Consider the following 24,992-nt stretch of genomic DNA (forward strand, 5'->3'; position numbering starts at 1 on the left):
TTATTTTTTTCTAATGGAATACATTTATTAATTTCTATATACCATTGTTGTATTCTCAAATTATCTTCTAATTTCCAGGCTGACATAATATATTTTTTTGCTACAGCTAGGGCTATCCTAACAAATATTTTTTGTACTCCATCCAAATCAAGTCTAAATTCTTTGTTTTTTATATTACTTAGGAGGAAGATCTCTGGATTTTTTGGTATATTGCTTTTTGTGATTTTATTTAATATCTGGTTTAGATCTTCCCAAGATTTTTTCACTTTCTCACATGTCCAGATTCCATGAATTGTTGTTCCCATTTCCTTTTTACAGCGAAAACATCTGTCAGATACTGTTGGGTCCCATTTATTTAACTTTTGAGGTGTAATGTATAGCCTGTGTATCCAGTTATATTGTATCATACGTAACCTCGTATTTATTGTATTTCTCATAGTTCCTGAGCATAAGTTCTCCCATGTTTCCTTCTTTATCTTTATGTTTAGATCTTGTTCCCATTTTTGTTTAGTTTTACCATTTGTTCCCTCATTTTCCTTTTCTTGTAGTTTAATATACATGTTTGTTATAAATTTTTTGATTATCATATGTGATAATCACATATTCAAAATTACTTCCCTCTGGCAACTTCAGACTGCTTCCCAATTTGTCCTTCAAGTAGGATTTCAGTTGGTAGTATGCCAACACTGTATCGTGAGTTATATTCATCCTTCATTTGTTCAAAGGATAATAATTTATTTCCTGAAAAGCAATTTTCTATTCTTTTGATCCCTTTTTTCTCCCATTCTCTAAAGGAAAGGTTATCTATTGTAAAAGGGATTAGTTGATTTTGCATCAGTATTAGTTTTGGTAGTTGGTAATTTGTTTTATTCCTTTCTACATGAATCTTCTTCCAAATATTGAGCAGATGATGTAATACTGGAGAATTCCTACGTTGTACCAATTTTTCATCCCATTTATATAATATATGTTCGGGTATCTTCTCCCCTATTTTATCTAGTTCTAATCTAGTCCAATCTGGCTCTTCCCTTGTTTGATAAAAATCTGATAGGTATCTTAATTGTGCGGCTCTATAATAATTTTTAAAGTTTGGCAGTTGTTTATACCATTCTGTTAATTTATCTAGTGCTATCCTCGGTTTCCCCCCCTTTCCATAAAAATTCCCTTATTATTTTCTTTTAACTCCTTGAAGAATTTCTCCGTCAAGTGTATTGGCAATGCCTGAAATAGGTATTGTATCCTTGGGAAAATGTTCATTTTAATACAGTTTATCCTTCCTATTAGTGTTAGTGGTAAGTCTTTCCAATGCTCTAAGTCGTCCTGTAATTTTTTCATTAGTGGATAATAATTGAGTTTATATAGATGGCCGAGGTTTTTATTTATTTGTATACCTAGGTATCGTATTGCTTGCATTTGCCATCTGAATGGTGATTCTTTCTTAAATTTTGTGAAATCCGCATTATTCATTGGCATTGCTTCACTTTTATTTGCGTTAATCTTGTATCCTGACACTTCTCCACATTCCTTCAATTTCTTATGTAATTCTTTTATTGATATTTCTGGTTCTGTTAAGTATACTATAACATCATCTGCAAATAAACATATTTTATATTCCTTGTCTTTTATTTTTATCCTTTTTATTTTATTTCCTGTTCTTATCAGTTCTGCTAGTGGTTCTATGGTTAACGCGAACAATAAGGGCAATAGTGGGCATCCCTGCCTTGTTGATCTGCTTAAGTTAAATTGTTTTGATATATATCCATTTACTGTCACTTTCACCAATGGCCCCTTATTTAATCCAATTAATATATTTCTCTGGTAAACTGAATTTTTGTAGTACTTTGAATAAATAATTCCATTCTACTCTGTCAAAGGCTTTCTCTGTGTCTAAAGCAACTGCTACTGTTGGAGCTTTATTCCCTTCTACTGCATGAATTAAGTTAATAAATTTACCAATATTGTCTGTTGTTCGTCTTTTTTTAATGAATCCAGTTTGGTCTAGATTTACTATTTTAGGTAGATAGTCGGCTAATCTGTTTGCTAATAGTTTAGCTATTATCTTATAATCTGTGTTAAGTAAAGATATTGGTCTATATGACGCTGGTGCGAGTGGATCTTTCCCTGTCTTTGGTATTACTGTAATTATTGCTGTTTTGCATGAATCTGGTAAGCTTTGTGTTTTATCAATCTGGTTGATTACTTCCAGGAGGGGAGGAATTAATAAATCTTTAAATGTTTTATAGAATTCTATTGGGAATCCATCCTCTCCTGGTGTTTTATTATTCGGTAGTTTTTTTATTATCTCTTGTATTTCTACTATTTCAAATGGTTCTATTAATTTATTTTGTTCCTCTATTTGTAATTTTGGTAGTTCAATTTTAGTTAAAAATTCATCTATTTTGTCTTCTTTCCCTTTGTTTTCAGTTTAGTATAATTGTTCGTAGAATTCTCTGAAGTTTTCATTAATCTCCGTTGGATTATATGTGATTTGCTTGTCTTTTTTCCTTGATGCCAATACCATTCGCTTAGTTTGTTCTGTCTTAAGCTGCCATGCTAGAATTTTGTTTTTTCTCCTAGTTCATAATATTTCTGTTTTGTCTTCATTATGTTCTTCTCCACCTGATATGTTTGTAGTGTTTCATATTTTACTTTTTATCTGCCAATTCTCTTCTTTTAGTTGTTTCTTCCTTCATTGCTAATTCTTTTTCTATATTTGCTATTTCTCTTTCCAACTGCTCTGTTTCCTGATTGTAGTCCTTCTTCATTTTGGTTACATAACTTATTATTTGCCCTCTGATGAACGCTTTCATTGCGTCCCATAGTATAAACTTATCTTTCACTGATTCCGTATTTATTTCAAAGTACATTTTAATTTGTCTTTCAATGAATTCTCTAAAATCCTGCCTTTTAAGTAGCATGGAGTTTAATCTCCATCTATACATTCTTGGAGGGATGTCCTCTAACTCTATTGTCAATATCAGGGGTGAGTGGTCCGATAATATTCTAGCTTTATATTCTGTTTTTCTAACTCTGTCTTGCATGCGAGCTGATAACAGGAATTGGTTTATTCTTGAGTATGTTTTATGTCTACCTAATAATATGAATATTCCTTTTCCTTTGGGTGTTGTTTCCTCCATATATCCAAAAGTTGCATTTCTTGCATCAATTTAATTATAAATCTGGTTACTTTGTTCTTTCTGTTAATTTTTTTCCCAGTTTTATCCATGTTTGAATCCAAATTAAGGTTGAAATCCCCTCCTATTGGTATGTTCCCTTGCGTGTCTGCTATCTTCAAAAAAATATCTTGCATAAATTTTTGATCTTCTTCGTTAGGTGAATATACATTGAGTAAATTCCAAAACTCCGAATATATCTGACATTTTATCATTACATATCTCCCTGCTGGATCTATTATTTCCTATTTTAATTGGTACATTTTTACTGATTAATATAGCTACTCCTCTAGCTTTTGAATTATATGACGCTACTGTTACATGTCCTATCCAATCTCTCTTTAATTTCTTGTGTTCCACTTCAGTTAAGTGTGTTTCTTCCACAAATGCTATATCAATTTTTTCTTTTTTCAGTAAATTTAGCATTTTCTTCCTTTTGATTTGTCATATAGTTCAATGTAGCCATTTCATACGTTGTTTATCTTTCCTTTCCGTTTCCTCATCATCATCTTTCCTTCTTATCCATTTCTGCTTTCTTGTTTTGAACACTTTATAAGACAACATTTCTAAAACATCAGACATTTCCCTTATTCTCCTATCTAAAATTTCTTTACCCCCACTATCCCCTCCCCTTCCTGAGTTGCCCTTTATCCCTTGTCTGGCAACCACATCTCCCCTTTCCATTTGGATTTGCGAATTCACTCGCAAGCGTCAACTGATTTCGCAGTAACCGTAACTCCTCCCCACCCAGCCCCCCCCAGAAAAGATTTTAATTTTCATATATAACAAAGGTCACTCTCTTAATTCCTTCCTTACTTCCTCTCTTCCCTTTCTTTCCCTTATTAATTCTTATCTATACTCTATATATTTTCTTTTAAATACAGATACACTCATGTACACACATATATACATACACACATATGTGTGTGTATATATATATATATATATATATATATATATATACCCATATACACACATACATATAGTTCGTGGTCATTTTTGCTCTCGTTACATGTCTTCATCTCTCTGTCTGTTTTGTAGTTCTGCAAATTCTCATGCTTCCTCCGGATCCAAGAATAGTCTGTTTTGCTGCCCTGGAATAACTATTTTAAGTACCGCTGGGTACTTTAGCATAAATTTATATCCTTTTTCCATAGGATCGCTTTTGCTGTATTAAACTCCTTTCTCTTCTTCAGGAGTTCAAAACTTATGTCTGGATAGAAAAAAAATTTTTGACCTTTGTATTCCAGTGGGTTTTTGTCTTCTCTTATTTTCTTCATTGCTTTCTCTAATATATTTTCTCTTGTTGCATATCTTAAGAATTTTACTAAAATGGATCTTGGTTTTTGTTGTGGCTGTGGTTTAGGGGCTAATGTTCTATGTGCCCTTTCTATTTCCATTTCTTCCTGGCATTCTGGTCTTCCTAGGACCCTGGGGATCCAATCTTTTATAAATTCTCTCATATTCTTGCCTTCTTCATCTTCCTTAAGGCCCACTATCTTTATATTATTTCTTCTATTATAATTTTCCATTATATCTATCTTCTAAGCTAACAGCTCTTGTGTCTCTTTAACTTTTTTATTAGATTCTTCTAATTTATTTTTTAAGTCCTCTACTTCCATTTCTACGGCTGTTTCTTGTTCTTCCACCTTGTCCACTCTTTTTCCTATATCTGACATGACCATCTCTAATCTATTCATTTTTTCTTCTGTACTTTTAATTCTTCTTTTTATTTCACTAAATTCTTGTGATTGCCATTCTTTTACTGATTCCATATATTCTTTAAAAAAAAATATCCATTGTCTTGCCCTTCCCTTCTTCTTCCATTTCTCTATGTTCTTCTTCTTCTTCTTCCTCTGGGTTGGTCATCTCTTGTTTCCTTGATTTTTTCTCTCTTCTTTCTTGTTCTCGTTGTTTTCTATGTTCTCTTCTTCTTGTTGTGCTGTAGCTGTCATTCTCAGCTGTGGAGATCGACTCCTCAGCTGGTCCCCCCTCCCGTCAGTGTTTTTTTTGTCATGCGCAGTTGCGCACTTTTGCTTGGCTCCACGAGCCATTTTTGTAGTCCTGAGCTCGGGACTTCGACTGACCTGAGGGAGCAGGCTTCTTTCTCCGCGGCGGGCCTCCTCAGACAGGTAAGGCCTTCACCTTCTTCTTCCGATGTCTTTTCTTCTTCTCTTCTTCCCGTTGCTTTTGGCTTTTCTTTCTTCGCTGCCATTTTCTTCCCACCTTTACTTTCACTTTATTTTAATTTTCGTGTTTGTGCCTTTGTGTTTTCTGTGTTTTTTAAAAACTTTTCTGGAGAGGGCTGGAGTTCCCCGACCGGCCACTACTCCATCACGTGACTCCTCCGGGGAATCCAATGTTAATGAAATTGGTGCCCTGAATCCCACTTGTCTGCTCTGATAAACAACCGCAGACCCCAAGTCTTTTCTTGCGAGAAGAACCTAATCAATTTCTCCTGCATATGCACGGCAGTATTTCTCATGACATGCAACGTATGGACCACGCTAATTTCAACTTTGCATATAAGACCCTGGGGGATATTTTTGAGCCAATGTTTGGGGAAAAAATGGGTCTTATATGCTGTCAAATATGGTACTTTATTATGCAATTGGCAGAAGTGACAAAGGAGCTGTTTTCTGTTTGCAGTTCTGCAGTGAACTTATGGTATACAATTGGAGTGTTAGCCTGGGTAATGTGCTCATCTCCCATAGTCCATCTTAAAAGCTTTTTGACTCCAAGGGGATCTGACAGATTCTATTATGCTCCTCAAACGGACTAATTTCAGAAAATGACTTTTGCAAGAATCAAGTACATTCTAGAGGCAGCAGCTTTTTGATGTCTGTGGCTAGTCATTATGTCAGAAGTAGAAAGTTTCAAGTTTATTATCAGCTGATTGCATAAGTACAACCTGACGAAACAGCGTTCTCCGGTCCTCAGTGCAGAAACCTGCAGACACACAAACCTGACATAACTCGTAGACAGACAAATAATATATATGCAGGGCAAACGTAGATTAAAAATTAATTAATTAATATTCTTTCGTAAATAGTAGAGTCTCGGGGGGGGGGGGGTTTGTATGGGCAGTTCCTTCAGTTATTCAGAATGCTCATCTCCTGTGGGAAGAAGCTGTTCTTCACCCTTGTAGTGCTCTGATATTCCTATATCTTTTCCCCGACAGGAGCCGCTGAAAAGTGCCGTGTGTAGGATCGAGGGGATCCTCAATGATTTTGCTCTTCAGACAACAATCCCTGTAGATCACATCAATGGGGGGGGGTGGGGCGGGGGAGGGAGACCCCAGTGATCCTCTCCTCTACTCGTTTGGTCCTCTGATCCACTTCTCCGCAGCGTCCATACCACACTGTGATGCCCGCCGGTCAGGATGTTCTCGACAGAGCTCCTGTAGAAGGTTGACATGATGGTGGCCGAAAGCCTTGCCTGCTTCAGTCGTCTTGGAAAGTGCAGTGGCTGTTGTACCTTCCTGACAAGTAAAGAGATGTGTGTTCATGATAGGTCACTTGTTATGTGGACTGCAAGGAACTTGGTGCTCTCTACTCTCCACTACCACTATTGATGTGTACTGGATGATAGTTGTTCCTGGTTGAGGGGTGGGCTTCAGTAATGGAAAGTTAAGGTTCAATTCTGTCTCTATCTCTGGCTGTCTCAGGAAAACTGCCAACATATTAAAGGACCCATGGTTGCACTCTCTTCTCCCTCCCACCCTCCCCCCCACCCCCAACTCTCTCCCATAAGGCATGTGCTTGAAAATACAAAGTTCCAGTTTCTTTCCTGCTGTTATCAGACTCTTGAATGACCCCTTCTTTGATAGAAGATGATGCCCTGGACTGTCTTAACTGTACTTTCATCTCTATGCTGCACATTGTCTAAAACACTAAACCCTTTGTATTGCATAACCCTCTATTTTTATTTCATCCATGCGCCTGCCTAAGAGTCTCTTAAATGTCCTTAATGTTTCATCCTCCACCACCACCTCAGGCAAGTCATTCCAGGCACCCACAATTCTCTGTGTAATAAACTTACCCCTGACGACTCCCCTAAACATTTCCTCCCTTCACTTTGTACAGGTGCTTGCCATTTCCGCTCTGGGAAAAAGGGTTTATGAGCAGATCTTCAATCTATTTTGTGTTGCTGCTTGGGGGTATAGGTTAATTGGATGTAATTAGACAGCATGGGCTCGTGGGCTGGAATGACCTATTACCATGCTGTTTGTCTAAATTTAAAATTTTTAAAATTAATATAATTTTTTAAAAAATAAATAAATTTTAGTCTCCTTACCTACAAAAGGATATGGCTTGTCATTGTGCAATGAAAGTTTAGCACACTAGTCAGAATTAGAATTGTCATGAACAAGTCACAAAGTTCAGTGTTTGCGGTAGCATCTTAGAGCAAACATTCATATTATAACCATCTTACAACAATAATATAAAAAATAATAATGCACAAAAAGTAAGGCAGTGTGTGGTTCATTGATTTGGTTCCTGGGATGGCAAGGTTTATCATATGGGTAAGATGTTTGGTTGGCTTGACCTCGATTTGGAGGTTGGAAGAATGAGAGATAACATTATTGAAATGCTTGTCATTCTGAGACAACTCATTACAGACGACACAGTGAGGGCGAGGAATCTGAAAATAAGGGATAAGAAGAACTTCTTTCCAGAGAGTGGAAATTCTTCAAAATTCCCTAATCTGAAGGCACAGTCGTTGATTTTATTCAAAATTCAGATCAATCGATCTTTTGGAGATTAAAAGAATCGAGGGATAGGGCAAGAGAATGAATGCAGCACAGAACCGGTCTTTCTGCTCAACTTGTCCATACGTTGGGATTCAAGGCTGGTCCCATTTGGTCCACATCCCTGCTAAGCCTCAGAAAGGTTTATTCCAAATCAAACACTAAGAGTGGCATTGAGGTAGAAGTTCTTGTGGAATGGTGGAGTAGGCTTAAGGGGCTGAATGACTTACACCTGCTCCTATTTCGTGTGTTGTCATCCAAATACCAGTGGCTTGTGTAATAATGCACCAACGTCATCCAAGGTGGGCCACTCGGTTCTTGAAGGCACACTTCTGTACACTACAAAACAACATTATTTTTGCTGGTTGGAGTGTCTCAGATCTGGTTTATTGTCATGAGTATCTGTCATGAAATTTTTTGTTTCGTGGCAGCAGTATTGTGCAGAACCAGGTGCAAAATTAGAATTACAATTCTGTAACTATAAGATTTAAAGATATAAATGATGAGTGCAAAATAGAGAGAAAGTGAGGTAGTGTCTGTGGGTCGTTGTCCATTCAGAAATCTAATGAAGGAGGGGAAGAAGCTGATGTTGAGTGTGTGTCTTCAGGGTCCTGTACCTCCTTCCTGGTGGTAGCAGTGTGAAGAGGGCATGGTTGGTGAGGGACCTAGATGTCAGGAGCTGATTTCTTGAGGCACCACCTCTGGAAGATTTCCTTAATGGGGTGAAGACTGATGCCCGTGATGGCGCTGGCTGAGTTGACAACCCTCTGTAGCCTGTTCCTGCCCTGTGCAGGAGCTCCTCCATTACCAGACAGTGGTGTAACTAGTCAGAATACTCTCCGCGGCACACCTGTAGAAATTTGCAAGAGTCTTTGGTGACATACCAAATCCCCTCAAACCCCAAATGAAATTTAGATGTTGGTGAGCCTTCTTCCTAATTACGTTGACATGAAGGCCCCAGGATAGGTCTTCAGAGTTGTTGACACCCAGGAATTTGAAGTTTATTATTCTCTTCACTGCTGACCCCTTGATGATGACTGGTTTGTGTCCTCCTGGCTTCCCCTTCCTGAAGTCCAAAATTGATTCCTTAATTTTACTCATGGACTAGAGGTCATTGTCTTGTAATTAGAGTCAGGTATGCAGGTAAAAAAGTCTTTCACTATGCAGAGAATGTTGGAAATTTGGAACACTTCAACAAATAGCTTTAATGCTGAGTCATTGCATATTTATGCCTGTGATTGATAGGTTTTTGTTAAAGGAAGGGGAGAAAAGGCCAGAGTATAAAGTCAGGCCACAGATCAGACAAAATCTTATTAAATGATGAACAAGCGAGGTGCCTGTCCCTGTGCCCAGAAACCCGTATCTAGTCTGTCCTAGACTTCCCATGAATGGGCAACACATGTGCAGCTGCATCACTGTTCCAATGACCCAGGTTCAATCCTGACTCCAGTGCTGTCTATGTGGAGTTTGCACATTCTCCCCTCTGATGACATCGTTTTCTCCCAGTGCTGCGGTTTCCTCCCTCATCCTGGAGACGTGCGGGTTGGTAGGTTAGTCGGCTCTTGGACATTCCGTGGGTGTAAGTAGGAGTTAAGAGACAGGGATTGGGAGCTGAAAAGTACCAGAGAAAGAGTAGATTACCAAGAAATAGTGGGTTCGACCTGGGAACCAGTATAGGCTTAGGTGCTGTTTGGTTAGTCAGGAATTACTTAAAAGAAAAATGGTTGAGAATCACTGACCTAGACCATATGAATTTACTTCACTATAATTACTGTATCCCTGAATGGGTACTTAATACCGTAACTAGTGTTAAATTACAAAAACCTTAGCAGAACACTTTGTCTCCTTGCCATTCGCATATATAAAGTCTCAGGCAGGAGCACAGCTTGGCCAAAATTCATGAACACTATATTACCCTATTCCTGAGTCAGTGCTGGGTATAACACACCATCATTCTTCACGTACGGTAAGCTAGGCCAATATGCATTTACGGTACTTCACCCTAAGTATCGTATCTGCGAATGGGTACCTCATCAACTTAAAATTACGGTACATTTACACAATGCTTGTTCTGTCTACCATTCACAGATGTAAACACAGCTATGGAGAGCAGCCCCTCAAAAGTATGAATTTCAGCCCCTCAAACGAAATGTTTTGAGAGGCTGGTCATGGCCAGAATTAAAACGTCTCTAAGTAAAGATCTAGACTCATTGTATCGTCACAATTACTCCACAGCAGATGCAATATCGCTGGGTCTCCACTCAGCTCTGGAACACCTTGAAAACAGCTGCACTTTATCGACTACAGCTTGGCCTTCAATACCATTATTTCTTCAGTACTGGTCAAGAAGTTACAAACGCTAGGCCTCTGTACCCCCCTCTGTAACTGGATCCTTGACATTCTCATTGGAAGACCACTGTCAATACGAATTGGAAACAACATTTCCTCACTGATCATCAACATAGGCGCATTTAGCCCACTGCTCTATTCGTTATATACCCACGATTGTGTGACATCACAATTGTTGGCAGAATCACAAACGGCAATGAGGAAGCATACAGGAGGGAGACAGATCAGCTCATTGAATAGTGTAACGATAACAACCTTGCGCTCAACGTCAGTAAAACCAAGAAGATGATTGTGGAAGTCAGAGGAACATGACCCAGTCCTCATCAAGGACTCAGTAGTGGAGAGGGTCAAGAACTTCAAATTTCTGGGTGTCAACATCTCCAAGGATCTGTCCTGGAGCCTCTTAAGTTGATGCAATTACAAGGAAGGTTCGCCAGCGACTATACTTTGTGAGGTGTCTGAGGAGATTCGGTGTGTCACCGAAGACTTGACTGCACCACTGCCAACTCTCAGGTCAAGAATAAACTCCAGAGGGTTGTTAACCCAGCCTGCAACATCACAGGCACCAGACTTCACTCCATCAAGGACACCTACATGAGACAGTGTCTTAAAAAAGCAGCCTCTCTCCTCAAATCCCCACCACCCAGGCCATGCCCTCTTCATTCTGCTACCATTGGGGAAAAGGTACAGGAGCCTAAAGAAAAGCACTCAGCAGCACAAGGACAGCTTCTTCCCCGCTGCCATCAGATTCCTGAATCATCAATTCACTGCCTTACTTTTCGTGGACTGTTATTGTTGTATTATTTTATTTTAGTTTTTTTATATATTATGTATAATATATGTATGTTTACACTATGAGGTTGCTACAAAACGCCGAATTTCATGACTTGTTCATGACAATAAATCCTGATTCTGAAATAGTATCCATGTTGATACCATAAATTTAACCCTTTGGACTCTGGCCATTTTTTAGCTTTTCATAATATATACTCCGGACTCAGTCCGTGGGTAAACCGCAATAAGAACACCAATGCGAACCAGCTGGTGGTTGGGTATAAAACCAGTCACGGAAAACTGGGACATGGAGTAGATGCTCTTGTTGGTAATCTTGTCGTGGTTAACTAGGGTCTGAGAATAACCAGGAAACACGGAGAATTCTTCAAGAAGTAAAGCTTTTATTTGCAAACAAAAGCTGAGGTGGTCAGAGAACTAGTCTCTGATCACCCCCAAACCCCTTTTTCAGCCCATTATATTAACATATACAATCACACTGTGCTTACATCGTATTCTCTTCCAACAGTCATGTTATCTTCCAATCTCCATTCAATTTATCATGTTGTGCCACAGTTATCTCTCTGTTGCTGGATGTCTTGCCGCAGGGTAGAGGTTTCATTATTGGGGTAATGATCTTCAAAGATTGGGGTAATGAACTTTCAAAGACTGCTATACAAAAGGTTGTTACACAAGAGTTGTTGTAGGTAATGAGCAATCATGGTCTTCAAAGATTACTATACAAAGATTGTTACACAAGACAAATTAAAGCAGTGTATAAATATTATGTTACTCAAGCCGACTACAGCAAACATTGTGTTACAAAGTAATTAAGCAATACATTACTCATATTTTCCATAGTCTCTGAAAACCGGGACATGGAGTAGATGTGCTTGTTGGTAGCCCCTGAAAACGGGGAAGCAAAGCCCAAGGGGTTAACATTAAAATTTTCTAAAATATTGATTTATACGCGAGTATATGAGTGTTGAGGTAAAGAATGTAGAATGAAAGTTTGGGAGAAGTTACTACTTTGGACAATGTTGGGTTGCAGGGTAAAGTATAGACAAAGAAAATAAATGTATTAAGTTACAGACACTGCTATCACATGCCCTGACTAGTATTATGGATAATTTCCTTTTCAATCAGTTTATGCTATAATTCAGTATGATAAATTCTTCGGACATGATGTCTCTCACTCCAGCAACCTCCCCATAGCCAACCATTTCAATTCTGAGTCACGCTCACACACTCACATGTCTGTCCATGGCCTTTCACACTACCCCACCCTGGCCACCCGCAGATTGGAGGAACAACATCTCATTTTTCATCTGGGCACTCTCCAACCCCAGTGCATGAATATTGAGTTCACTGCATTCCACTAATCAGCTTGCTTTTTTCCCCCCTTCACCCCCCACTTAACTAGTTATTCCAGTTCCTACTTCCTTTCTCTCTCCACCAAGCCTAGACTCCTCCCCCAGCAGTATTTCTCCCCCCTCTCCACCTATCATCTCCCACCCTCACCACACCCTTTTGTTCAGACTTCTCTCATGTTCCCCCACAACTTGATGAAGGGCTCAAGCCCGAAACGTTGGTGATGTATCTTCACCTTTGCTACATTAAGGCACTGTTTGACCTGCTGAGTTTCTCCAGCATTTGTGTGTGTGTTTTTCACATAACCACGGTGTCAACAGAATCCTGTGTTTTACCCCTCTCACTCCAGTATAATTCACTGCATTGTGTTGGAGAAATGAGCCTGCTTTTACTGGCAGACCCTCGAGAGTTTTTCACTCATGAGTTTTAAATGTGTGTATTTATGCCCGATAACTCCACTTGTCCTTCTTCATTTTTCTTCTTTGGCTTGGCTTCGCGGATGAAGATTTATGGAGGGGCAATGTCCACGTCAGCTGCAGTTTGACCATTTGTCCATAGCTGGTGTTAACATAGACTTCATTCAGTAAGGCTAAAATCTCAGATTTCTTGGTTAATAGACTGTTTGCTTCACAACTATTTTTACTATAAGCTGGCCTGTATTTTACTTGGTTAAAAAAAACAGCTGGAAGATGAAATTCTTACTGCTTTCTACGTAATTTAATTGCTGTCAAATCAGTTCTACTCAAGCTGAGTAAATAAATTGTCTGATTAGTAGAGTCTAATTGTAAAATAAACTTTATGAAGGGAATGGACTCTGCTTTAAAATAGATTCTGTTTAATTTTGGCTTCATGGTTAAACTCTATTTGCTGTAAAATAAACTCAGTTATAAAATAAAATGGGTGAGTACAGTCAAAGGTGAGATACCATGATGAGATGATTTTAGACTCAAGTCTAAAACGTTGGTTATGTACCTTTATCTTTGCTACATAAAGGACACTGTTCGACCTGCTGAGTTTCTACAGCATTGTTTTTACTTATAAAATAGCCTGTGTTTGGTTGAGTCGAGTCATTGAGCTGTACAGCAGGGACACAGACCCATTTGACTTTTCCAGCCCATCTGAGCGAGTCCAATTTGCCTGCTCTCTGTTTATATCCCTCAAAAGTTTTCCTGTCTATGTACCTCTCTAAATGTCTTAAATATTGTCATTGTACCCATATCTCTCACGATATTTTCTGTTATTCAATAGCTAAGCTCCACCAACTGCTGGAACCTTGTCTAACTGTCATTATCCCTCTACCTTTTCACTGATGCGTTGGCAGCTTGTGTCTAAGGCAAAGTCTGCTGCCAGTGGAGTGGAAATTTATCCTAATTTTCTTCCTCAGGATCACAGTGTAGAGCTCGTCGAAAGAATCAAAGACTTGTTGATCCAAACCAAGGCTTTTATTGGCAAAAGACAGGAGCTCTTCACAGGTGGCCGACTAGTCCGGAATGATCCGACCTGGCTAGGGACACAATCCTTTAAGGCCCAGACAATAGGCGTGGCTTAGCTCTCAGCCAATCGCTGTAAGCACAGTCTAGATACAGTAACTATATAAACTATGTACATTGGTGATAGATCTGTACTATCACATACAGTGCCTGGCCTTGCAACTTTCTTTTGTTCTTCACAGATCCTACTTGATTTGATGCACTGAGCATTTCCTGAATTTACTGTTTCATTCCAGATTTAATCAATAACTGTTAATCAAACACGTTTGAATAATTCCCGTTAGATATTTCAATTTCATTTGGGGATTTGTTACCCTTTTCAAATTCAGATTTCATATGTATTATCAGAGCACATATATGGCATCACATACAACCCTAAGATTTAATCCAGGCAGAATTACCACTTGTCCATAGCTAGTGTTAACATAGGTAGTGCAAAAAAAACTGCACTCAATGTACAAATGTAAACAAAGTGACTGTTCAATACGGAGAAGAAGAAAAAAATCAATAAAGCGCACAAGTAAGAGTCCTTAAATGAGTCCCTGATTGAGTTTGTCGTTGAGGAGTCTGATGGTGGAGGGGTAGCAGCTGTTCCTGAACCTGGTGGTGCGAGCCTTGTAGTACCTATATCTCTTTCATGATGACACCAGCAAGAACAGAATGCTGGGTGATGTGGATCCTCGATAATTGCTGCTGCTCTCTGACGGCAGTGTTCCCTGTAGATGTTTTTGATGGTGGGGAGGGATTTTGCCAGTGATGTCCTAGGATGTGTCCTCTACCTTTTGCAGGCCTTTACGCTCAGAGGTATTGCTGCCCCCATACCAGATAATGATGCAGCTGGTCAGCACACATTCCAACACACATCAGTAGAAATTTGTCAGGGTTTCCAAAGTCATGCCAAACCTCTGCAAACTTTTCAATGCCCAGACCAGATATAACCAGTGTATTAAGTGGATGAAACAACATACTTAAAGTTGGTAAAACTATCCTAGATTCTGGATGAGCAGGGTTCATTTTGTGGCTGGTAATGATCTAGTATTGAGGCTACCACAGCATTAGGTGACAGGAATGGAAGGAGATTTCTCAGTCTCCCACTGAAAGTAGGACTGGGATTTGGTGGGAGAAATCAGGACACAGTCTCGGAATAAGGGATCAGCCACAGTCTGAGGTAAATTGTATGGACAATAATAGCATAAAAGAACTTTAAAAACATGGCAACCATGCATTGAAATGGAGGTGTGCACAATATCTAAATGGTTTCTTATTGCCAGAATCAGGTTCATTGTCATGAACATGTGCCGTGAAATTTGTTGTTTTGAGGCAGCATTATTGTGCAGAATTGCTAGGAATTACAATTCCATAAATACAAGATTTTTTAAAAAAGCAAGTGCAGGAAAAAAGAGAAAAAGTGAGGTCGTGTCCATAGGTTCATTGTCCGTTCAGAAATCTGATGGTGGAGAGGAAGAAGCTGCTTTTGAAATGCTGAGTGCGTGTCTTTAATCTCCTGAGGAGCAGAACACGTCAAAGTGCTGAATTGCGAGTGTTGGTTCTTGCTCAACATTTGTAGTAATATTTTGATAAGGGACATTTGGAGAGGAGGCCAAAGACAAAACTAGTCATGATCTTAAACTGTTCAAATGACATGCTATTGCATACATTGCAGCTATCCCTAGAGGTCCAAGTATGGAGATGTTGGCTTCAATTATTGTTCAGAGCTCCTTTGAGAAATCAACAGCGTCCATCTCTATATTTAGCCCAGCAGGAGGAGATGCAAATTTGTACAATATATCCTGGATCGTTATCACTTTCAGTCAGAATCAATGTCATACTGCACGGAACAGGCCCTTCAGCCCCTCTCATCCATGCCAACCAAGTTGACATTCTGAGCTAGTACTGTTTGCCTGCATTTGCCCATGTCCTTCTAAACCCAGGAGAGACTACAGCTGCTGGGATCTGGAGTGAAAGAACAATCCTCTGGAGGACATCAGCATCAGTGGGTGGGGGGGGGGAATGGTTGATGTTTCAGGTTGGCATTGACATTGGATAAGGGTTCAAACCTGAAACATCAACCCTTCTTTTTCTCCCATTGATTCAAGATTTTAAATTCCTTTATTGTCATGTAATAGTTTTTTTTTTTTCTTTTTCTTTTTTTTTCTTTTTCTTCTTTGGCTTGGCTTCGCGGACGAAGATTTATGGAGGGGGTAAAAAGTCCACGTCAGCTGCAGGCTCGTTTGTGGCTGACCAGTCCGATGCGGGACAGGCAGACACGATTGCAACGGTTGCAAGGGAAAATTGGTTGGTTGGGGTTGGGTGTTGGGTTTTTCCTCCTTTGCCTTTTGTCAGTGAGGTGGGCTCTGCGGTCTTCTTCAAAGGAGGCTGCTGCCCGCCAAACTGTGAGGCGTCAAGATGCACGGTTTGAGGCGTTATCAGCCCACTGGCGGTGGTCAATGTGGCAGGCACCAAGAGATTTCTTTAGGCAGTCCTTGTACCTTTTCTTTGGTGCACCTCTGTCACGGTGGCCAGTGGAGAGCTCGCCATATAATACGATCTTGGGAAGGCGATGGTCCTCCATTCTGGAGTAATAGTACTGACATGTAATATTACAAAAAGTTGCCTTTTGGCAACTGTAATGCAGACAAAGAGTCACCATAAACTGTAATGCAGACAGAGAGTCACCATAAGCGTTGCCTGGCGGCCCCTTACAGTAAGAGAGAAAAATAAGCAAAAGGAAGTCCCTGCAGAGTCAATGAGTGTCCGTGGATTTGCCTCCAGCACTCCCACAGCCTCTGCAGTCGCACAGACTCCAGTTCAATTCATCGGCAACCCAAGCCCAGATCCAAATCTCCAGCACAATGACACAATGAGGAAGCCTTCAGCACCTGAGGCCCTTCAGGAAACCTTCTTGCCCCCATCACCTCCAATCCCTGTCCTGATACATGGTTCCTATGAGCTAGTCTCCAGCAGCCCGTGCGGATCCTCTGACAACGTTGCCTGCTGCCTGTGTGGGTCTTGCAGCCACTGAGCCCCTCGTTGGTCGGCCGCCAGAGTCACCATCCGTAGGGTCTTCTCCTCTGATTCTCCTCTTCATTGGTGGGGGGAGGTTGGTGTTTCCCTGTTTCTGGTGCCCTACGCCAGACCACTACTACCCCAGAGTCTAACCCCTCCTGGCCATCTTGGGCACAGACCTCCACAGTTGCAGGATTTTACTTACAAAAACCATTGGCTCTTTAACAGGCCATTTAACACCCATACGGAGCCACCGGCATTAGGACCGAGAGGGTGAACCCTACGGAGAAGCTTAGTGGCTGTTTCTCCTGGGTCAACCCCATTAGCAGCTCCACCTGCTATGTTCCGACCGAAGATTGTTTTCCTTTTGTTCCTTCCAAACCTATCTAAATGTCTTTTGAACATTGAAATTGTATCCACTTCTACAGCTTCCTCCAGCAGTTCGTTCCAGATACGGACCATCCTCTGAGTGAAAAAATTGCCCCTCAGGTCCATCTTCACTCTGTCCCTTCTCACCTTAAACCTCTGCCCTCTAGTTTTTTTTAAAGTCATAAACACAGTAACAGGCCATTTCAGCCCACAAGTCCACGCTGTCCATTTATACCATATTGTCCTGCACCACTGGTACATTTTGAACAGTGGGAGGAAACCGGAGCCCCTGGGGAGAATCCACGCAGACTCGGGGAGAACAAACAAACCCCTGTCAGACCGCACAGGACTTGAACCCCGGTCCCGATCGTTGGCGCTCTAATGGCACTGTGCCAATCTTGTCGCTCCACAACCATCTGCTCTGGGGGAGAAAAGCCTGCGACTATCCATTTTATCCATGATTTTATACATCTAAGCGAGACCCACTCCAGGGGTTTGAATGTAAAGTTCCTGTTGATACCCCTGAAGGAGAGCTGGACTCTCACAGGTATCATAGGTTTGCCTACTCATAGGCAGAAATAAATGGTTACTTGGTTCCACATTGTGGAAGAGCAGTAATGAGCTCCCCACTGAACTGACTCAACAATTATTCCTCAAGCAACATCACAATGGAAGATTATCTGGATTGTGTGTGTGTGTGTGTGTGTGTGTGTGTGTGTGTGTGTGTGTGTGTGTGTGTGTGTGTGTGTGTGTGTGTGTGTGTGTGTGTGTGCGTGCACGCGCATGGCCTCCAGCATTTATGTTCATCGAGGCAAGGTATTTTCTCAAGGAAACTCCCATGGTGCTGAGCGGCATGTTTTGGCCATTAATGAGGGTCTTCCCCACACTTTTTATGGTGGTTACGCTATGATTGAAGTCAAATCACCAAGTTGCTGGAGGAACTCAGCTGGTCTCATAGCATCCATTGGAGGTAAAGATATATTACCGATGTTTTGGGCCTGATCCCTTCTTCAAGGTATGAGTGAAAATAGACAAGCATCTGAACTAATGGCTGGAGAAAAAAGTCGGAATAAAGTGAGGGAGGGGGGAGTCCAGACCAACAGACAAAAGGTATTAGTTAGGGATCATAAGAAGGGAGGTGAGAATTGATTTTGGCTCTGTGAAAGAAGATAGAAAAAGGAAGAGAGAGAGAGAGCGTGAGAGGAAAGGAAACATAGAGACAGATGGGGGTAGTGGGGGGAGAGTTTCATGAAAACTGGAGGTCAATGTTAATGCTATCCGTTTGGAGGTTTCCCAGATGGAATGAGGTGTTCCTCCTCCAATTTGCTGGTGGACTCCATCTGACAGTGCTTGAGACCTTGGACAGAGATGTCAGAAAGGGAATGGGACGGAGAATTGAAAAGAGTGGTCACTGGGTGATCATTGATGCGGACAGAGCCCAGGTGCTCAGTGAAGTGATCTCCCAGTCTACGTCCAGTCTCTCCAATGTAGGGGACATCACAACGGGAGCACTTGATGAGGTAGATGACCCCTACAGATTTACAAGTGAAGTGTTGCTTCACTTGGAAGGACTGTTTGGGGCCCCGATTGGTGGTGAGGGAGGAGATGTGGGCCAATTGCAGCATCTCCTGCAGTCACAGGGGTAGCTGCCACCATAGTTCTCGAGAGACACCTGTGAACAATAGGCAAGTGAATCAAGGCCACCAATCTGACGTGAACACCTTTGTTCCCATGAGCAGGTACATGTGTGAACTGGGTAGCCTGGAGTTTGTGGGCAAGGCCCCTGGACAAATATTCTCTCAGTGTTAATCCACAGTAACCTGTCAGGAGTCTTTGTAATGGAGTGTCTAAATTTAAATTAAATGTAGACGTACCACACGGTAACAGGCCTTTCTGGCTCATGAGCCCGTGCCGCCCAAATACTCCAATTTACCTCAAATCCGGGCATGTTTTTGAACAGTGGGAGGAAACCCACACACGTATAAACTCCCTGCAGTGGATTCAAACCCCAGTCGCTATTAACTGCTATGCTTATAGTGTTGGGAACAGTAAAACTAAACAGCAGTATTGACATTGTGCTGAGAGGCCAGTTTTCTATTTAAATACAGTGCTTCCCATTCACCAAGGGATGGTTCCCAACCCCAGCTGCTCGTGATTTTGAACTGCCTGTCAAGTAATATTACTTTTCCAATTCCCAATGCATCGTGTTCTGGAATGTTTGGCTATTGTTAATAACTGGACTGCCTTTTCAGTCCCTGCATTAGACCTTAAGCCAGAGTGAAGTTACTTCCGCAGAAAACTCACTAGGTACAGTGTTAATATCTTCACACCCATGGACACACCATGCATCCTTAGCAAGAACACATCATCCCATGACAGTTTATCATTCAGTAATCAAGTTTAAAGATTCAATTACTTTCCAAATGACTTTATTTTGTTTTAATGTCTCTCAGCTGTAATAAAAACATGATTCAAAATTGATTAATAATCTAAAAGGTGACAGAGACAACAGAGAAATTCCCAAGTAAATTAAATTAATTAATTCAGATTAATACTTAGTGACGATGGTGTGTTATGTTCTGTGCAGGAGCTAAAGAATTAATGACAGTGCAATGATCAACCAGTGTGGAAATCAGTCATGAACAATTTCACAGTACTGTAACCAACTAAGACAGACTCTATACCCAGCTTTTATCCTGTGTTTGTGTGCGCGCGCGTGGTGTGTGTATGTATAAGTTTGTGTATGTGTGCATGTGTGTTTGGTGATTACATGCATGGGTATGATGGTGTGAGTGCGTGCATGCATGTGTCATATCTATCTGTGTGTGTGCATGAATTTGTGTATGTGCTCATGTTTGTGGCGCATGCCCGTATGCACATGGACGGTAAGTACATGTGGATGATTGTGTGCTTTTGTGCATGTGCGAGTGCCTGGGTCTGCACGTGTGTGTTTATGTGTCCACGTCCATGCCCTGGTATTTGCTAATTCCCAGTGGCAGAGCCTGGTCTCCAGACATTTTGGAGCATTTTGCCGTTGGACCAAAGCCTCACTGTATCATGTCTCCACTTCCCCACCATTCCAAGCAGTTGGGCATCAGGCCTCTTTGAAACTCTCTAATCACAGCAGCTTGCTGCAGATATAATGGGAGCCACACAAGGAATGGGAGAGAAGGAGGAAATGCCGCTCCCCTCCTGTAGATGAGGGTTGTCAGTCCGGCGACAGCGTGCACTACAGACGATGGAGGTGGAGGCTTCATTGCTGCACTATCCAGCAGAACAAAGTCTGCAGCCAGTGCCAGAGAAAATGTAATAGGAAGATCCTGATCCTGAGAGCTCTGGGATGGAAGAAGAGGAGCAGGGAGCAGAGCAAGGCCCTGCAGGCCTCACCTCCTATGTGAGTGAAGGAGAAAAGAGTTGTCAACAATTGTTTGAGAGAGAATGAAATTAGTTAAGGAACCTAATCAACCATTGTCCCTGAAGCAATCCACACTTCAACCTGCAAGATCACCTTGTACCTCATAAAACCTGCACCAATTATCGCCATGGCTTGTTATAACATCACCATACATTTATGAAGAGTGAGTCTTAAAGAATTCAGACCTCCATATAATGCACATCTCTGTGAGGAAACCATCCCCACTATCGAGATCATCTACAGGAGAGCAGCAGCAATCTTTAAGGATCCACACCATCCAGCACATGCTCTGTTCTCACTGCTGCCATCAGGAAAGAGGTGTAGGTGCCACAAGATTTGCACCACCAGGTTCAGGAACAGCTGCTCCCCCTCCACCATCAGACTCCTCAACAACAAACTCAATCAGGGACCCATTAAAGGACTCACTTCTGCACTTTATTGAGTTTTTTTTCTCTCTATATTGCACAGTCAGTTTGTATACAGTTCCTTATTTGTTTGCATGTGTACATCATGTGCATTTTTGTTTGCATTACCAATTTTGCTGGGTAATTCTGCCTGGCTCACAGGATAAAGAATCTCAGGGTTGTATGTATATGCTCTGACAATAAATCTGAAATCTGATCGCCACTATATTGGGTGAAGGTCACTATGATGGATCTTTATGATCCCCAGATCACTTCAGATGTGGGGGCATCTCATTCCAAGTTGAGAAGAATGAAAGAAAACTCCTCTGGTCCTTTCTTCTAGCAAGATGGAGACTCCCAATCCAACTAGTGATACACAGCACACTCCTCATGGACCAGGACTTGCCTGTTCCTTTGAGTGAATATGAAAGCTGACTTCATCTGCTTTTTCAATCTCCCACTCCTCCCATGCAGCCAGTGTGTGTGTGTGTGTTTGGCGAGTGCATGTGACTGTGAGGGTGTGGGTTTGTGCATTTGTGTGTGCATGCGTGTTGGTGTATGTGATTGTGCATTTGTGTATGGGTGTACATGTGCATGTATGTATGAACGTGAGTGCGCCTGCGTTTGTATATGTGCCTGCGTATGTGTGTGCGTTCATGCATTTGTGTGTTTGCAAGTGCATATGACTGAGAGTGTGGGTGTCTGCATTTATGTGTGTTTGTGCATGTTTATGGGTGTGTGTTTCTGCATTTGCATATGTGTGGGTGGGTGTGTCTGTGCATTTGTGTGAATGTGTGTGTATGTATTCGCACTCCTTGTGCCAATCCTGGCACCCATCTTGGTTCTTGCACATTATGGCTTCTAGGGAAGTGAGAGGAACTGCACCCTCCAGTTTTAGATTTGGAGCAGGTGTCCTTTCAATCTTTTTTTGCAAGATGCTGAGTGTTTAATCACTCTTAAAACAGGTGTCTTACATCCATCTAACCTATTTGGGCCCTGTGGAGGCATGATTCCGACACCTTGGATCACTTTGTTGTACCTGTATAATTATCTTTCAATGGAAAGAAGATTCTTTCTCTGACACTCCTTCCTCATTCCCTCTGGGGGTTTATTCAATATCTGCAAATTATTTTCAGTTGTTTTACCCTTTTCTGACTTCCAGCTACTCCACTCAGTTGCCATGACAGCACTTGCCTTTTAAGAATTATAGTTCAATTATTTATTTATTGAACAATGTAATTTTACTAACTGATGGAGCATGCTTTCAGTGGTAAGTATTTTGTACTAGATGAATTGAAATTGATATTCAATTTTAATGCTGCTTCACAAGATAAATTGCTCATCGTTGGTGTACTTTCGATGTTGGGTAAATTTTTCTGCATTGTGCTCAGAGGCAATTCCTGGGTTTGAGGTCAACAGACTCTTAATGTAGGCAGTTCCCTTGCGACTGCAGCAGATCGTTAAGGAACACTCCCATTTTGCAGCTAAATGGCCAACAAGTGTGAGGAGCTCACTGTCCACAACATAGGAACGGGTAGGATGAGGCCATGTTGTCCCTTGAGCCTGCTCTGCCGTTTCGTAAGATCGTGCCTGGCCATTTGCTTCATTCACTTCCCTGCTTTTTGTCCCATAATCCCTTGGTTCTTTGATGATGCAGAGTCTGCCGATGTGAACATTTTGAAAGACTGGCCGGACTTCTGAGGTGGGCAATTTCAAAGAATATCACCACAAAGAGAGGTGAAACGTGGGGGAAACTGAGTGGGGGGCAGGAGAAAAAGAATCAGTGAGAGGGAGAAAGGGAAACAAGGAGAAAGAGAGAGCAAGAGAGAGCACAGAGAGAAATGGAGAGATAAAGAGACAGCGAGAGAGGAAGAAGATGAAGGGAGAGAGAAAATGACAAAAAAAAGGGACAGAGGAGGAAGAGAGAGGAGAAAGGAAGCTATAGAAAGAGGGAGAACCAGAATGAGAGAGAGGAAGAGACAGAGAGAGAACTCTGTGTAAATTTTTTCCTGGTCTCAGTCCTGAATAGTGGACCCTAACCTTGAGACACTGCTCCTTCTCCAGTCTGAGAAAATGAGCTTCCAGTATCTCTGTCCTGTCAGTCCCTCCTAATATCTCATTAAGGTTGCCTCTCCTTTTCTGAAACTCCAGGGAGTGTGGCCCATCATAACAGCTTCACATAGTACAAGTCCCTCATTCCAAGTATCAGTTCTGCAAAGCCACACTGCACTGCAAGGTAGGCAGATCCCATCTCTGGGATTGGAGATGAATGCTGCTCGCAGAGCTCCTGGTTTGGTCAATCCCAGCCATGTTCAACCTTCATTTTGGCTATTGGCCCCCTAGGACTCTGCTCAAAGTTTATGGGCCTCCTTCCCTGTGAAGCAGTCACGTGTAGTTGGCTTCTTTTGTACTTCTCTCCTACTGACTAGGTTCCTTTTTTTTAATTGTCATGTAATTATTTCAACAAATCTCTGCTGAGACCAATTTTAGAATATTGTGTTCGGTTCTGGTCACCGCCTTACAGGAAGGATGTGGAAACTATGACGAGGTGATTTACCAGGATGTTGGCTGGATTGAAGAAAGTGTTTTATGAGGCAAGGTTAACAAAGCTAGGGTTTTTCTCAATTAAGCAAAGAAAGATGAGAGGAGATTTAATGGAGGTCTACCAGATTATGAGAGGCATAGACAAGGTCAACAGTCATCACCTTTTTCCCAGGGTTGGAGTAGCAAACACCAGAGGACATCTGTACAAAGTTAAGGGAGGAAAGTTTAAAGGAGACATTAGGGGTAATTTTTTTAAATTCAGAGAGTTGTGGGTGCTTAGAATGCATTGTCAGGGGTGGTGGTGAAGGCTGAAACATTAGGGGCATTTAAGGGACGCTTAGACAAGCACAAGAAATATAGAAAGTTTTGAGGTAGGGATGTTTAGTTTATTTTTGGTAGGTATTTATGGGTCGGGACAACATCGTGGGTCAAAAAGGTTTGAAAATTTAAATTCAAGTCGGAAATTGAGCATCTAATTTTCTCCAAATGAAAACATGACATGATGTCACGTAGCCATTGAGTATGATTAGATGGGGTAATGTCCCTCCATCTGAACAATGCCTCCCGTCTAGTCATAAGAGAAATAAAAGCTGATACATGCAGTTAAGGAATTTGGTCTAAAATTATCTTTAAAAAGTGCAGAGAAAGTTTGGAATACTTTGTTCCAATATTTCTCAAGATTCTGGCATGTCCAGAACATTGGAATTAATAAAGAATTTTCATTGTTGCATTTATCATAATGAAGAGATACATCCACATAAAAATGAACTGTATACGAAACTCAACACCTTAATGTACTCTGCTCTGATATATTAAAAATGTAACCTACTAGTTACATAAAAAGCCATTAGACTACATAAAAGGCATCAAAATATTTTATGATTTCTGTCCATGGGCCTCCCTAAAATGTGCTGTGGCCCTCAAGGGAGGGGTGGGGGGGGGGGGGGGGGGGTGGTCCCCATATGACCTCTGTTGAGAATGGTTAAACTATGCTCTACAACTGCAGCAGGACCGCCTTCCTTTGGACTGTGTCCTCCTTGTAGAAAATGCCAAATGCTTTTGTGGCAAATCATTTAGGAGCCAGACCTGTGTATATCAAAGAATACAAGGAATTGCTGCAGGCACAGAAGGTCTTTGGCTCATTTATTCCAAGATGACTGTCCCTTCATCATCCTGTTCCCCATTTTTTCGAAGTAACCATGTAGAATTTTTTTTTTAAGATTCAAGATTCCTTTATTGTCATATACTAAAACAAGGGTGATACGACATGAAATATTAGCCATCGCCAGAAATTGCCCGGCACCCCTTACAGTCAGAGAAAGAAAAGCAAAAGAGAGTCCCCTCCCTCGG

The 24,992-nt window shown here is 41.2% G+C and overlaps 1 protein-coding gene across 2 annotated transcripts in view; it reads left to right on the forward strand.

Annotated features, from left to right (window-relative positions):
• The window catches only part of LOC138735826 (N-terminal EF-hand calcium-binding protein 1-like), a 134,713-nt gene that overhangs the window by 55,873 nt on the left and 53,848 nt on the right, over nt 1-24,992 (forward strand). The window contains exon 1 of one of the 2 annotated variants that reach the window (XM_069884305.1): nt 18,046-18,095. The exons of the other annotated variant lie outside the window; for it this stretch is intronic. Within the exon in view, the coding sequence (XP_069740406.1) occupies nt 18,063-18,095 (33 nt within the window). The 5' untranslated portion in view covers nt 18,046-18,062. Of the gene's footprint in view, nt 1-18,045; nt 18,096-24,992 lie in introns of those variants that run through there. 2 annotated transcript variants of the gene reach the window in all.

The sequence above is a fragment of the Narcine bancroftii genome, chromosome 6 (assembly GCF_036971445.1).
Source record: "Narcine bancroftii isolate sNarBan1 chromosome 6, sNarBan1.hap1, whole genome shotgun sequence".
NCBI lineage: Eukaryota > Metazoa > Chordata > Chondrichthyes > Torpediniformes > Narcinidae > Narcine > Narcine bancroftii.